The sequence below is a fragment of the Pseudorasbora parva genome, chromosome 10 (genome assembly GCF_024679245.1).
Source record: "Pseudorasbora parva isolate DD20220531a chromosome 10, ASM2467924v1, whole genome shotgun sequence".
Lineage (NCBI taxonomy): Eukaryota > Metazoa > Chordata > Actinopteri > Cypriniformes > Gobionidae > Pseudorasbora > Pseudorasbora parva.
Genome location: NC_090181.1, coordinates 17,237,433 through 17,251,788, shown reverse-complemented (window position 1 = coordinate 17,251,788; position 14,356 = coordinate 17,237,433). Strand labels below are relative to the sequence as shown.

General features: G+C 37.6%; 2 protein-coding genes across 2 annotated transcripts; one reads left to right on the top strand and one right to left on the bottom strand.

The window, feature by feature from the left end:
* Positions 1 to 127: 127 nt before the first annotated feature.
* Positions 128 to 5,992, bottom strand: iah1 (isoamyl acetate hydrolyzing esterase 1 (putative)). Its single transcript, XM_067455360.1, has 6 exons — positions 5,640 to 5,992; positions 5,519 to 5,571; positions 5,292 to 5,434; positions 5,043 to 5,204; positions 572 to 693; positions 128 to 495 (listed from the first exon to the last, which is right to left on the bottom strand). The coding sequence occupies exons 1-6, from the start codon at positions 5,700 to 5,702 to the stop codon at positions 322 to 324; spliced, it is 717 nt and encodes a 238-aa protein (XP_067311461.1). The 5' UTR covers positions 5,703 to 5,992; the 3' UTR covers positions 128 to 321.
* Positions 5,993 to 7,277: 1,285 nt separating this feature from the next.
* itgb1bp1 (integrin beta 1 binding protein 1) lies at positions 7,278 to 14,184 on the top strand. Its single transcript, XM_067455364.1, has 7 exons — positions 7,278 to 7,418; positions 9,569 to 9,698; positions 10,098 to 10,176; positions 10,259 to 10,389; positions 11,164 to 11,256; positions 11,500 to 11,649; positions 13,581 to 14,184. The coding sequence occupies exons 2-7, from the start codon at positions 9,627 to 9,629 to the stop codon at positions 13,650 to 13,652; spliced, it is 597 nt and encodes a 198-aa protein (XP_067311465.1). The 5' UTR covers positions 7,278 to 7,418; positions 9,569 to 9,626; the 3' UTR covers positions 13,653 to 14,184.
* Positions 14,185 to 14,356: the final 172 nt, after the last annotated feature.

The window sequence follows — 14,356 nt, the reverse complement described above, 5'->3', positions numbered from 1 at the left end:
CATTGAAAACGAACACATGAAAATGCATTGGATTTTGCTAGGATATACAAAAATTAAAGCAGTTATTGACCCTACTACAAGCTTTGTGTGTGCATGTTAGGACGCCAGGAAATCAATTGGCCTCACCAAAACTTTAATACTTCTGAAATATATATATATATATTTTTTTTGGCAGAATATCAAATAAAATCCATGGCAATACGCCCTGTTGGCAAATAGGACTGTCTTTCCACCATTTATGATTAGTGTATCCAAAAATCTTTACATTTAAACCATAGGAAATAAATGTTGTTTTATCCGCTGTGCATTGTGACCTGAGTTTTAATCACACAGTAGTCTGCTCTCAGGGCATTTTGGGTCCACATCCCCCCAGTAAGGGAGAATGAAGGGCAAATCAGCCGCTCGCCTCTCAAGAAGTGTCCATAAATGCTCTGCCACGAACTGATTGCCTTTCTCAGAAAGATGCAGTCCGTCCAAAAGATACACGGAGAAATCCTGAGGGGAAAACATGCATTTGTTTATATTCTAGTTATTTTTAAACATGTTCATTCACAAACAGTATGTGCCTTACCTGTCCATCTTTCTGCATGAGTGTCCAGAGATCCAGAACATCCACACCAGACTGACCTGCAGCCTGGACGCAGGCCTGCGCATACTGACCAGCCACAGAGTTCAAACGATTCAAAGCTGAACCTGATGAAAACAGCAGCAAAAATCATATTCAATGTGAGAGAGAGAGAGAGACCGGCTATCTTTGTAATTGAATACTAGATCACTGTCTATACTGACAAGTATAATTAGTATTATATTTTAGTATTATTATTAGTATTATATTAGTAATTTAAATAGTATGAGAATATGCAGCGATACACGTTTCATATATTTTGCTGTCACGTGACTTCACTATGACAATCTAATATGATTTCTGACCTGTAAGGTTGCCAGAATAATAATCTTACACGGTGTGTTAATAGGCCAGAGGAGAACTGGCACCCCGACTGAGTCTGGTTTCTCCCAAGGTTTATTTTTCTCCATCATGCCCTGATGGAGTTTTGGTTCCTTGCCACTGTCGCCTTTGGCTTGGCTTGCTCAGTTGGGTACACTAAAATTATGATTAAAGTTATTCAACTAATTATACAAATAAAATTTATGAATTAGGTTTTATTTAATTCTATAAACTATAATACTGATCTGCCAACATTGTCACTATATGATAAATTAAAATAAGCTGATAACGTCACTGAAGCTGCTTTGACACAATCGTGATTGTGAAAGCGCTATATAAATAAAGTTGATTGATTGATTGATATGTTGGATCTTTAATGAAGTGGTCTGGATATAATCTTAGAAATAAATATGATGCTACATTTATATTTATGCATTTAGCAGATGCTTTTATCCAAAGCGACTTACAACTTAGGAGTATTGGAAGCGATCCGTCAAGAAGAGGCAAAGAAACACAAAAAGTGCCCTAGATACCAAGATTTGTATACTACTCAGAGTAGCAAAAACCAGAAAAAGGGAAGAAAAAAGAAAAAGTAATGGGGGAAGTATTTAGAGGTTGTTGTTGTTTTTTTTTTTATAAGATTAAGTGCTCATTGAAGAGATGAGTTTTACCTGTCTTTTGAATGAAGCTAGTGATTTTGTCGTGCGTATGGAGGACGGAAGATCGTTCCACAAACCAGGAACAATGAATGAAAAAGTTCTGGAGAGGGATTTCATGCCTCTCTGTGAGGGTGGGGGTGCTGACTGAGCTTGTGGAAGATCCAAAAGCAAGAGTCAGAGCACTGCTGAGTGAACACTGGCAATACTTAAAAATAAAGGCATTTCTCATCATTTTTAAAGGCATTTCTAAAAAAAAAATTACATTTTTTCTAATAATCTTAAAATGCTCATCTTTTTTTTTCTCATAAAAATAAATGCAAATGATAAACTTTAGTGACGATGCGACACTGCCTCGATTGTGCAAGTGGCAAATGTGTGAACTGTGCAGCTCGATTTAAGTTGCAGAGGCGATGCGCTGATGTGAAGCCATTTGAGCACTTTGAGAGTGAAAGTGAGAGAGAGAGAGAGAGTGAGTGAGAGAGAGAGAGCGCGTGAAAATAACTAATCTTTAACTTATCTGTAATTGGTCTTGTTATTTTGCATTTAGCCTTATTTTAAGCATTTGTTAATGGTTAATACACATTAAGTACAGTATGTGTATTCTGCACATGTAAGTTAATGTATTTATTTAAGTTTGAGTATAGATGTAATCACTGCATTGTGACTCCGGAACTTTTGGGGACAACAATCCCGGACCCAGTCGAGGCTTTGTTAAAGTACATGCCAACTTTAAAGTACATGCCAACATTATTACTTTAATTTAACATGAATAGTTAGTATGTTACTACCTTGAAAAGCGTTTAATGATTTTTTTGTTTGATATTTGACGATAATGGCGTTATCTGGTTACTGCTCTCGGTTACATTCTTCATGAAGTAGTAGTGAGTGGCGAACGCGTGGCCAAGTAGAGTCAGCGTATCTCACAGCCCCATCTGCTGGTGAGAATAATGAGGGGAGCGGAGAGAGCGCAGACACAGACAGAGTGGACAGAGAAATGGAGGAGCGACTGCTGCAAGGTGTTTGTGCAAAACTGCGGAAAAAGTGCAGAAAAAGTGTGGGTGTTGAACCCTCTCACCGGGAAAAGTGTGGGTGTTAAAACACCCACATAACCCACGGGTGCGACGCCCCTGCGTGATAATATTGCACTGTTACAGATCGTACTGATTATGTCACGTGTCTAACAGAGCATACCAGCACGATGTCACAGGCTGGAGAATCCCTTATTTGTTGGTTCATTGCGATTCGGGTTCAGACTCCCAGGGCTCACAAAGCCCAACATCCTGGGGCTATGTGTTTTCCAGACGGGCTACCAAAACGTAAGGACACCGGCAGGCCGGTGAGTCTTAAATGTGAAATAACATTTCTTTCTTGACCTCCGTTGTGTTTGAAGTGCGCGTGTGTGGTTCGCGTTCATATCCACCGATTGGGTGGGCCAAGTAATAAAGAAATAAATCAATCACGGGTGGATGAGAGAGAAATCAGTGTGTTGTTTGATAAATACGTTTTGAGACTGAGCCCTGTCAGAGAATTATTCCAGCCGCTTTCCGGCCTCCCTCATGTGCACTGACGGGAGCAGAATTAAATGACCTAATTAAAACTTCAAAGTAATAAGTTATGTAGCATACTACCTTTTGCAACTCCTTCGTACCCTTTATTATTGCATACTATTTGTAAAGCATGCGACTTTGGGCTTCTTTTTTTGGCAAGAATAGCAAAAATCTTGAGTCGGGGTTGCGTTTTTTGGGGCTTATTTAAAAAAAATGTGGTTACTTGTTAGGAAAATATGATTAGCAACTTTGTTTCTTTACATTTATGGTCGCTGTTTTGTCCAATACATTGAGTGACACTGTCTTCTCACAGCTGATAGCCATTCAATGAAATGATACAAGTGCTTGTACAGTAATTCGTCCTCGTACATCCTGCCTCCTTCTCCCCCTCATTTAAAGGGGTACTTCAGCGCTGGGAAGATGAATCTGTATTTAAACTGGGTCATCAATGTAGAAGAAATGTGAAATTATTTTTGTATTTTGGTGCCTTCTAGACTGAGAAAAGACAGAAAATGTATTTGTCTCATGGGGATGAAAGACTACAATTCCCAGAATGCTTCGCTGCCCTGTGAGGCCATTCCCAAAGCCACCTGTACTGTGGCTGAGTTAGAGACACTACAATTAAAACCTGAACGTGTCTGTTAAATATAATGAGTGAGTCACCGCGCGAGTATCACAGCACTGAGCACTAACTGCAGGAGTGAGAGAAATGAGCTTGTGATGAGAGCTGAGGTAATCGCGACTACACTCGCGGCATACATTCACAACGCGAGTTCAGTCTGGCGCTTTTCAGTTCATGCCTTTGCAAGCTTAACTTTCATAGAAATTAATTTGAGAAGTTAAAAGACTTACATTGCTTACCACAGCTCCGTTTAAATGAGTGCCTGTGGCTGAGCTGAGCTCTGAGTGTGATCTCCCATCCCCCATGCGCGAGTTCAAAACATGCGGAAATGGCTCCCTCTGCTGGCTGTAGTCTTTAGCCTTATTCCAAACATTCCTCCTATGATGCAAATATCGTCAATTTTCATCATAGGAGGAATTTTTCCAGAAATAAAATGCATAAATCTCTTGTCTCAGGGGGATATGAGGGGGGAAAGCACAATCATTTGAATATACTTCAGGGTTTCTACTGATATAAAGCCATATGCTAATCGCTGAAGTAACCCTTTAAGAAAAATTCAACATGCTGGCATGTGACGTTATAAATGCACGTAATGATAGTTAGTAGATGTAAAAAGAAGTATACATTTTTACAAACAATGCCACCAGCAGAAATGTACAGAGATGGAAAGGAAACAGGTTGATGAGGCATGCAGGCACCTATTTATTTATTTATTTTTAATTATAATGTATTTATCATTACAAGCTATTATAAAAAAACAACTATACTAACAGTAGGTATGGTTCGAATTTATTTTATTATAAATATGTGGCTATATTGCAGCACTGTTTGCATGTGTCGCAATCATAGACTGTAAAAAAAAAAGTGCATATTATTAATCCTAAATAGTATGTGACATTAGGGCAGATTGCACATAGAGATGCAGGGCTTATCCTTTTTTCCATTTGTGTGTCTGTGTGTGTGTGTTTTTCCATCTCCAAACCTATTCTAGTCATAGCTAATCAGAGGATATTGCGTGGCCTTTTTTTGCTTTTCAAACTCTGAGGGGTTTCAGTTTAATCTTTTACAGGCTCATGTATTGATAAAAAAACTTATTGATCATAAATTATATTGATGATAATAAATAATATAGGGCTTGTTTTTAAAACTGCGGTTGCTTACTTGTCTCGCGAGAGTTGGCAACACTGATACTATTTCACATGCATACAGGCTGAGCAGTATCCAGTGCACTAGTATTGAACGCATCTTAAAATCAGGAGGTATGTCACCTTTTAGCAAGCATTCTTTCTCCCAGGCGGCTTCTTGAAGTGGTGGTGGAGTGATGAAGATGATCTTGTCATTGGACACTCCTACAGACACCAGATATCTGACAATGTCCTTCAAATTTTCGGAGAACTCGTGAAGAGGCACGTGCTGCACGGGGTTCTTGTCTGTAAAGAAAATAAACTATAAGTGTCTCAATCACCGTGGCTGATGTTTCTGATGCACAACAGTTGACATATTATTATCTTTCTTACCTTCCAAAGAACAATCATTAGAGCCAAAGAAAACAGTCACCGCCGTAATAGGAGCATCAGAAACTGGCACAATGCGAGGGAGCACAATCTTAGCCCACCTTGTGTTGTATCCCGACAAGCCCCTGTTTACCACGTCGCATTTCCTAATAAAACAAACAAATGATAAAATCATCAGCTACGGTGGGGTAAATGCAATGATGCATCCGTGTTATCATGATGTAGGCTACCTCTCGAGTTTATGAGAGATTTCAGATCCCCATCCGTTCGCTTGAAAGGCATACTGAAACAAAAACAATGCATGTTACAGTATCAAAACTCAAACGCTACAGGACTATCCCAAAATGTTACCTGTGTTATTGAGTCGCCGAAGAGAATGATTTGGGGCCATACAACTCTCTTCAGTGTCGACATATTAACAGAAAGACCTGATGACTTTTAAATCCGCACTTCAAATCAGAGAGAGAACTAAGAAGCAGCAAAGCCTTGAAATGTGCTTTGTTCTTAAATGATTCAGAGTTCGATTCTTTTAATCGTTTACTTCCACGTACTGAATCATAGAATTTCCGGGATCAATAACTTGTGCGCTAAACGCTGTTACTGCACAAATAGCACCTCTTTTCAATCGTAGTCGTGTGGACAAGCAGCTAACAGTTACACCTTTATTTTCCTCAAAACAAGCTTTCCTCCGAGTCCGCAATGGAATTGACAGGCAGATTCGAAGAGACCGTCTGAAAAGTGCAACTTTAAAATAAAGTTAAAAAAAAAAATAATAATTAAAAAAAAAAAAAAAAAAAAATATATATATATATATATATATATATATATATATATATATATATATATATATATATATATATATATATATATATATATATTATTTTTTTATACAATAACTTTACTTTTTTGAAAAGTAGATAATGCCACCAAATTCAGCTCACACATCACTGCTGTCCTGATAGTTAAACTACAATACTTAATCTGGGAAAACATATTTTTTGTATATTTTTTATGATTTTTTTCATAATGAAAGATATTTAATACTTACTGTAATACACTGTACTGTCCACAAATTCAGCTCACACATCACTGCTGTCCTGATAGTTCAACTACAACACTTATTTAACACAATCATATCCCCAAAGTGTTGTAGTAAACTATCAGGTCAGCAGTGATGTGTGAGCTGAATTTGTTGACAGTACGGTGTATTACAGAAAAGTTATTTAATGAACAAATCATAAAAATATACAAAAATAAATTTTTCAGAAGTAAATGTTATACATTTTTATATATTTTCCCAAAATAAGTGTTGTAGTATAACTATCAGGACAGCAGTGATGTGTGAAATTAATCTGGTGACTAGGCCTACACCAGTGTATTAAAGTAAAGTTATTAAATATCTTTCATTATGAAAAATCATAAAATAAATGCAAAAAATTATTTCCCCAGAAAAAGTATCAGGACAGCAGTGATGTGAGCTGAATTTAGTGACATATTACAGTGTATTACAGTAATACTTTCCAAAATAGTCAAGTTATTGAATGCTTTTTTCATAATAAAAATAAAAAAAAAAACTATACATTTTCTTCATCTTTATTTAACTATCGGGGCAGCAGTGATGTGTGAAATTAATTTGGTGACAGTAGCCTACAGTGTATTCGTTTTCGTAGTGACGCTTTTCGGGTGTTGCACTTTTCAGACGGTCTCTTCGAATCTGCCTGTCAGCCGTCGGCGCGGAGATCAGTGTAAATAAGTGTAATTACAGTTATTTTATTCCGTCCATTCAAAACTATACCAATGAATGAATGAATAGGCTACAGCTTATAGTTAGTTAGCTGATGTTCTGTCCATTCTTAATCCATTAGCCACTGACTATTTAAAAATCTCAGTGTGTGCAGTAGGCAATTTAATTTAGTAAGTAGACGTAATATTCCATTCCAAATTTAGCCACCTACTAGCATGCGTCCCCTTTAAGAGGTGCTGGGTGGAGCCGTACAGGAAGTGAAGTGTCAACGCACGTCTCGCCAAAGCAGAGAGAGAGAGAGAGAGAGAGCTGCCGACGCCGCTTTGATGAACCATATTAATAATTATTACATCCGTACAGTGCTTCATAGTGAGCTCAAAATAGAGGTATGCCCAGTGTGCTTGTTTACCAAATTCATATTCTCCATATTTCTTCATAGAGGTGCCAATAAACGACCAAATAACTGCCCTTTGCGTTTGCATTGGTCAAGTTAGACGTGGGGGCTGAATGTTTATCCTAGCAACGGGTTTCCGCACTTTCCGCGGGGTTTTCATTAACAATGTGTTCGCAAGTCAGCTCGTGCCTACTAGTGATCGGAGACCGCGAGTTGAGCGCCTCTGTAGATTCCTAAAAAAGTTACCCAAAGTTTGGCACCATTGTTTTACAGGGGCGTGGGCTCATGGAGTGCCTTGAACAGTTGAACCCCGAAAACATGTCAATGCTGTCTTATGAAGGTAGTATTTATCTGTAGCGTAATTAGATTATATGAGCAGAAATACTGCAAAAGGAACATTGTTCATTGCGCCGATACAGCACTAAATTTACACTTTTTGATGCAGTTATTTTGTTTTGAGTTTTGAGTGAGTATTACTGTGAATAAGTGTCAAGACTTAAATAGATTAATTGAAATTTACAGTTTAAACTCACGATTCATAGAAATAGAAATAAATCAAAATTACAAACACACTAATGGATAATTTAACTGGATAATTACAGTATCACGTTAATTAAACAGTTACGACATTTTAGCCAGAAAAAAATGTTCTTGCTAAATTTTTATTAAATGTACAAAACTCTGACAAAAAGTTACTATATATATATATATATATATATATATATATATATATATATATATATATATATATATATATATATATATATATATATATATATATATACACACACACATATGCATATATACTTAGGCTTAAGAGATGTAACCAGTTTAGATGAAAGGGTCTCAAGCTGACTAGCTGAAGATGTAACTGTAGCTATATCCAATAATAGACATGGTACTTCCTTGAAAATAAATTCAAGCACAGTGCTACAACCATAATGAAACAACCCTTTACCATAGAAAATGCTTTACAGTGATCTCTGATAGAGAGCTACAAATAGCAACCCGTTTAATTTATTGGTTCAACCTTACTCACCTGTTCAGTGTTGAGTAATAAAAATGTAATCTGTTGCTTTTACAACATTTTAAACATTTAAATCCAAAAAGCCACACCAACGTTGATTCATGTTTTATTACGAGCTCTTGCATTCTCTTTTTGCCAGCAGATTCTCCTCTATTTGGCTGTGTTTTTCACTCCCACACCATGTACTCCCACAGTAAGAGCTGGGCAAGTAAGCCTCACTCCCCTGGCATAGCGAATGACACTAGCGCACCCACCTCTCATGCCGGAGAGGTTACATTGGTGCCGTGACCCGATGCGAGTGAGGTTTTGGGGGATGAGTGTAATGGAGACCAGCTAGTAGGAAACCCCAGTTCGAATTCCGATCTGAGCAGTCCAAGTAAAACCGGAGGTAGTAGCCAGATATGACGAGACATGCACATATATGATGATATATATATAATTTCTCATGAAAACCATCCTGCTATGGTCTAAAATACAAACTTATAATAGGCTAACCATAATGAATCAGGATAAAGCCAGGTGCACACTGCGATTTTAAATAGTCCCGCTGTAAGCCATGTCACACTGTAAGATCTAAGTTGACATTAATGTCAGACTGTACGATAGTCAATGCACGTTAAAAATGGACGCATACAACAAAACTCATCTGGAGTTTCATATCATCAATCAATGATGCGTTCGGTGACAGTGAGCTGCATTACACGAGGGATTGAAATGGTGGCTACAAAGAAATCTCTAACGCTCATTTTGGTCATGGTTTGTCTTGAAAAACAAAGACAAATTGACAGTCGTCATAGAAGTCACACTGCAGGACTGTGCACCAAATCTTCTGACACAGCCGAAATTTCATCGGTAAAAGTTAATTGCATCGGTCATTAATCGGCTGTCGGTGAATATGTCAAACAAACGATTGGATACTTCAGAGTAGGATCAGAGGAATCTTTTAAGATTTACTTAATGTGTCTGAGACGTCTAAATCGTGGCCAAAATCACATCGGGTACCTGGCTTAAGACAAAAAGCATGTTTTGGAAGACGTATTGATTAATTAAAATAGGTAATTTTGACGAGAAATTGTGTACCTTAAAATGGTGCTAAAGCTGATAAATCTCCTCAGACTCAGCTGCCATCTGCTGGTAAGCTGGAGAACTGCAGCATTGGCGTCATGGTGAAGGATGTTTCGAAAAGTCAAGAAGCGCCACAGCAGCAGCAGCTCCCAAAGCAGTGAGATCAGCACTAAAAGCAAGGTCAGTTCATGTCATAAACTAAAAGTTGGCTGAATCTCAATTTGCACATTTCTGCTAGCTACAGAAAGCATATAATGCATTGTTTATGGTAAATTACATCCTTTTTAAGTGTGAATTTAGCCAGTATGCCAGTTCTACAACACCATGGAATTGCACCTTGATACCAGAGAGTGCAAAGACGAGTGTTGGCCAGTATTAGCTAAAAAGGCATGCACAGATTCATACTACAAAAGTCCATTTGTAAAAAGCACAGTATGCAATCCGTGAACTTTTGACATTGTACTACGAGGATTTGGGACCCACTAATTTGTAAAAGACTGACCTGGGATTAAGCCGTTCTGTCTCCTGTGTTCTTTATTCCTCAAAAGTCATGATAAACTGTAAATTCCCTTTATCCAGTCAGTAGATTCCAGTTTGGGAGGCCTGTCTAGGTCAAGCACAGTCGCCAGTCTTGATACAGACTCCACCAAGAGCTCAGGTTAGACCTCACGAAAAGTGCAGAATCTCTTGCGTTATTATTTTTAATTTTGTAAGAGTTCCTGACCTTGTTGAACCTCCAGGTAACGCTGTGTCTGACACGTGTGCTGAGTTCAGAGTCAAGTATGTGGGAGCCATTGAGAAGATGCAGTTTGAGATGAGCAAAACCCTCCAGGAGCCTCTAGACCTGATCAATTTCATCGATGCAGCTCAGGTAAGGATCTGCCCCCTTAAAGGTGCAGTAAGCGATTTCTGAGAAACACTGTTGATATTTGAAATCAACCCAAACAAACACACCCCTCCCTTCAAAATCTATGAGTGTACAATGCAAGAGTGTAGGTTTCTTTATCACAGCTGAATCAAAGAAAAATCATGCTTCTCTAAAATTAGAATGATGATGTCGAACGAATGACAAGAAAGAACCAAAAATTAGCATGCGGTATATAAAAGCAAGAGTTTGTTGTTAGTCACCAGCAGCAGACAATGACACTGTTCCAATGTTACTCATGTATGGAGCAGAAATAAAGCAACCTTGGTATCCGGTTTGCTGCTTGTCTCCTACAATGGAAAGTTTTCCTAAAATTAAAGTGGGATCTTAAGCTCTTGTCTAATCATAATTTTTTTTTTCCCAGCTATATTACTCTTACCTTTCTCTTTTGTAATGTCTCTACTGCTAATTGGCTACAAGTCTGTTGTGGCATTTGGTCCAATCCACTTTCAACAGCAACACTTACTTCACCTATAATCTAGCTAACTGTTTTTTTCCTTCTTTTTTTGTGACCACTTCACTTTTGGAGAAGCCAAAAGATTTTCATTTGATGAAAATAATAATAATCATAATTATGAGAATTACTTTAGCTTATTTTTTCTGGTCTAGAGGAGAAGTACAAAGTATCACTGTTTTATATCTACTGTTATCATTTATCATAATATCATACATTGAGTTTGAAGCTGTTTATAAACCTAATCTCATGTATTCACATTAAAGCAAGATGGAAAACTGCCGTTTGTGCCTGGAGATGAGGAAATGATTCTGGGAGTGTCCAAGTATGGAGTTAAAGTGGCCTCATTAGACCAGTGTGTGAGTTGACTCATTGTCATTGGTAACTGTTAATCTGAGAGATTTATATCTCTTTCTTTTTACATGAAATAAAGGAGCATGTTGAAAGTAGCATTTAAATTCATTATCACAAGTGATTGTGAAACTGAATGTCTTGAAACTGAACATCTAATTACACCTCTATGAAATCCAGGATTTCAGTATAATGGCATTGCTGGGTTTCCTCACAATATCTGATTTGTTATTAATTCTCTCTTTTCTCAGGATGTGCTTCACCGTCATCCGCTCTACCTGATTGTGCGTATGCTTTGCTACGATGATGGTCTGGGTGCTGGAAAGAACCTGCTCGCTCTGAAGACCACTGATGCCAAGCAGCATGAGTGCAGCATCTGGGTGTATCAGTGCAGCAGTGCGGTAAGTACAGGAAGTGTTTCTTAGAACATCGGTTTCGCAGAGAGGGCTTAGATTAAGCCAGGATTAATCCTTAGTTAAATTAGGGCATTTAAGTAGCTTTTATAAACGTGCCTTAGAAAAAAACGTTACTGTTTTTACATATTTACATTTGTGTAACATATTTTAAGTGCAAATTACTTTCATTTAAAAGGGCTCAAACATGCATTTTAGTCTGGGACTATCTTAAACCTCGTCTGTGAAACCAGGGGATAAAGTATGAATTAGGGCTAGTTCTGGATAATGTAGCAGAAATATTTAGTTTTGTATTATTTATGCATTTGCTCTGAAATGGCTTATATGGATTTTATTTTAAATTGAAGGAAACCATTAACTAGAACAATAACTACTTTATTTAAAACAGAGGTGGACAGTAACTAAGTACATTTACTTGAGTACTGTACTTAAGTACACTTTTTGAGTATCTGTACTTTACTGGAGTATAATTTTTTCAGGATACTTTTACTTTACTACATTTGAAAGACAAATATTGTACTTTTTACTCCACTACATTTCTATCAAGGTCGAAAGTCGTTTCTGCAGCAGCTCTGAAAGTCGGAGGATGATTTTTTCCATCTTTAAAGGTTTTTTTTTGGTGTTGTTTCAGACAGTCTGTCAGGAATCACTCTTATAGGGTCATATACATTTCCCCAACTTTTTTTGAACACTGATCAGTTCATAGCAAAATGGAAGAAGACTGTTCTTAGGCACAGTGTGCGCACCCATAGCCATTCTTTGAAAGTATGTTTCAGTTTAAAAAAAATCAAGATTAGTTTAGTTGGCATACACTTGATGCATGTCTTATAAAATATTACAAATATAAACATCTGTGAGAAAGAGGAGTAAAGTTGGGAGAATATCAGAAGTGTATCAGTGTATTGGATCCGTGCATTCGGCCTTAAAGTGACAGCAGCTTTGTAAAGAGCTTTGTAACTTATATGCAAGTATTTAAATTAGTTTAAGTTAGTCGTTTGGTAGTATGTCAGATGGAGCATCACTGACTGGCTTAAACCATGATGACAGTGTGCATTTATACAACACTAATACAATAATGCATTGGCATAAAAAAGGAAATTTACTTTTATACTTAAGTACTTTTGAAAACAAATACTTCTGTACTTTTACTTGAGTAAAAATCTAGTTGTACAACTTTCACTTGTAACGGAGTAATATTTGACCAGTAGTACTTTTACTCAAGTAATAGAGTTGTGTACTTTGTCCACCTCTGATTTAAAATATGTTTTTCTGCATTATTACTCCAGTCTTTAGTGTCACATAATCCTCAGAAATCATTCTTATATGCTGATTTGGTGCTCAAAAACATTTCCTATTATTATCAATGCTGAAAACAGTTATGCGGTTTAAAGCTACAGTAGGCAATTTCGGAAAGGCTAGCAATAGCAAGCAAGGTTCTTTATTAAAAAAGAAAAGACCCCATCAGAGTGCTCTCCAAACAAAGCCACACCTCCTTCAAATCATTTCGGTGTTAATAATGCGGCCATAGAAACACATATGTTGACAGGCAGGTAGGAGATCCTATTGGACAAGAACTTAAGATTTTTTTGGTCCCCTAGACAGCCACAGAAGACATCTTTTAATTAGACCACTTCTATTATTGATTGTTGTCGGGATGCGAAGTTTCAACCAGTATGACAGAAAGTTAGAACAGAAATGAATGTTCTTTTGCATTTGATGAATGGAAAGTACAAAAGAACCTTTAGTTGAAATAGAAATCTTTTGTAACTTTTTTAATGTCTCTACTGTCACTTTTGATCAATTTAATGTGTCCTTGCTGAATAAAAGTATCAATTTCTTACCCCAAACTTTTGAATGGTAATGTGCAAACCTTTAAATTCTGCATTCTGTAGCATTAAAACATCATTTGTGCTCTGCAGGAACAAGCCCAGGCCATCTGTAAAGTTCTGTCCACCTCCTTCGACTGCGCTCTGGCCTCAGAGAAGTCCTGATGAGTCCTGGGAGTGCTCTTTTTCTTCCACCCTCACTTGTTCCTTCAGCAGGAGGAAGGAAGTATGTTTGTGGAAGGTGCCCTTTTTAAACAGATCTGATAGAAATGCTGGAATTTGTCTCACTTTGATTAATGTTAGTACTGCTGTTCAATCATTGTTCAGCATGGAAGGGCAGTCATCTCAACCACATGTTTACACCATATTCATTAGTCTTACCCAGCATTATCAGCCCCACCACAACCCAAAAGTCCAAGTTTGGGCTGCATCTATTTTTGTAACCTAATTTAATCTTATTTAATGTAAATATGCAACAACCTCAGAGCACATTTCTAACTGTGGGCCAGTAAATCCGGGATTTCTTGGGCTCTAGTTGGATGTGTGTAAAGCATGGTACATTAATGTCGGTGGAACACAAAGATGCTGTAAAACCTGACCCCGCCCTGTATATGTACGGCCCCCTTCTCTGTCGTCCTCCAGTGTCCTGGTCCAAGTAGGATCGGATCAGTTAATACGGTACAATAAATCAATGCGAATGTAATGTGTAGTTTCTTCTCATGTTTTTTTCCCTCATCCCCAACAGATGGCAGTGCTCTTTAACCTATTGAGTTAAGGGCCTCTGCTTTCAAATGATTCATCTTTAAAAACCATCCAGCCACCCCCAAATTTAGGGGAGATTTAATCTACCTGAATAATGCAACATATTA

Excerpts from the sequence above, each read along its gene's own strand:
- itgb1bp1 (XM_067455364.1), top strand. The coding sequence starts at position 9,627 with ATGTTTCGAAAAGTCAAGAAGCGCCACAGCAGCAGCAGCTCCCAAAGC. Across the intron at positions 10,177-10,258 it reads AGACTCCACCAAGAGCTCAG|GTAACGCTGTGTCTGACACG; the intron begins GTTAGACCTCAC and ends TTGAACCTCCAG. Across the intron at positions 11,257-11,499 it reads TGGCCTCATTAGACCAGTGT|GATGTGCTTCACCGTCATCC; the intron begins GTGAGTTGACTC and ends CTCTTTTCTCAG.
- iah1 (XM_067455360.1), bottom strand. The coding sequence starts at position 5,702 with ATGTCGACACTGAAGAGAGTTGTATGGCCCCAAATCATTCTCTTCGGC. Across the intron at positions 5,435-5,518 it reads ATCTCTCATAAACTCGAGAG|GAAATGCGACGTGGTAAACA; the intron begins GTAGCCTACATC and ends TTGTTTTATTAG. Across the intron at positions 694-5,042 it reads GAAAGAATGCTTGCTAAAAG|GTTCAGCTTTGAATCGTTTG; the intron begins GTGACATACCTC and ends TGTTTTCATCAG.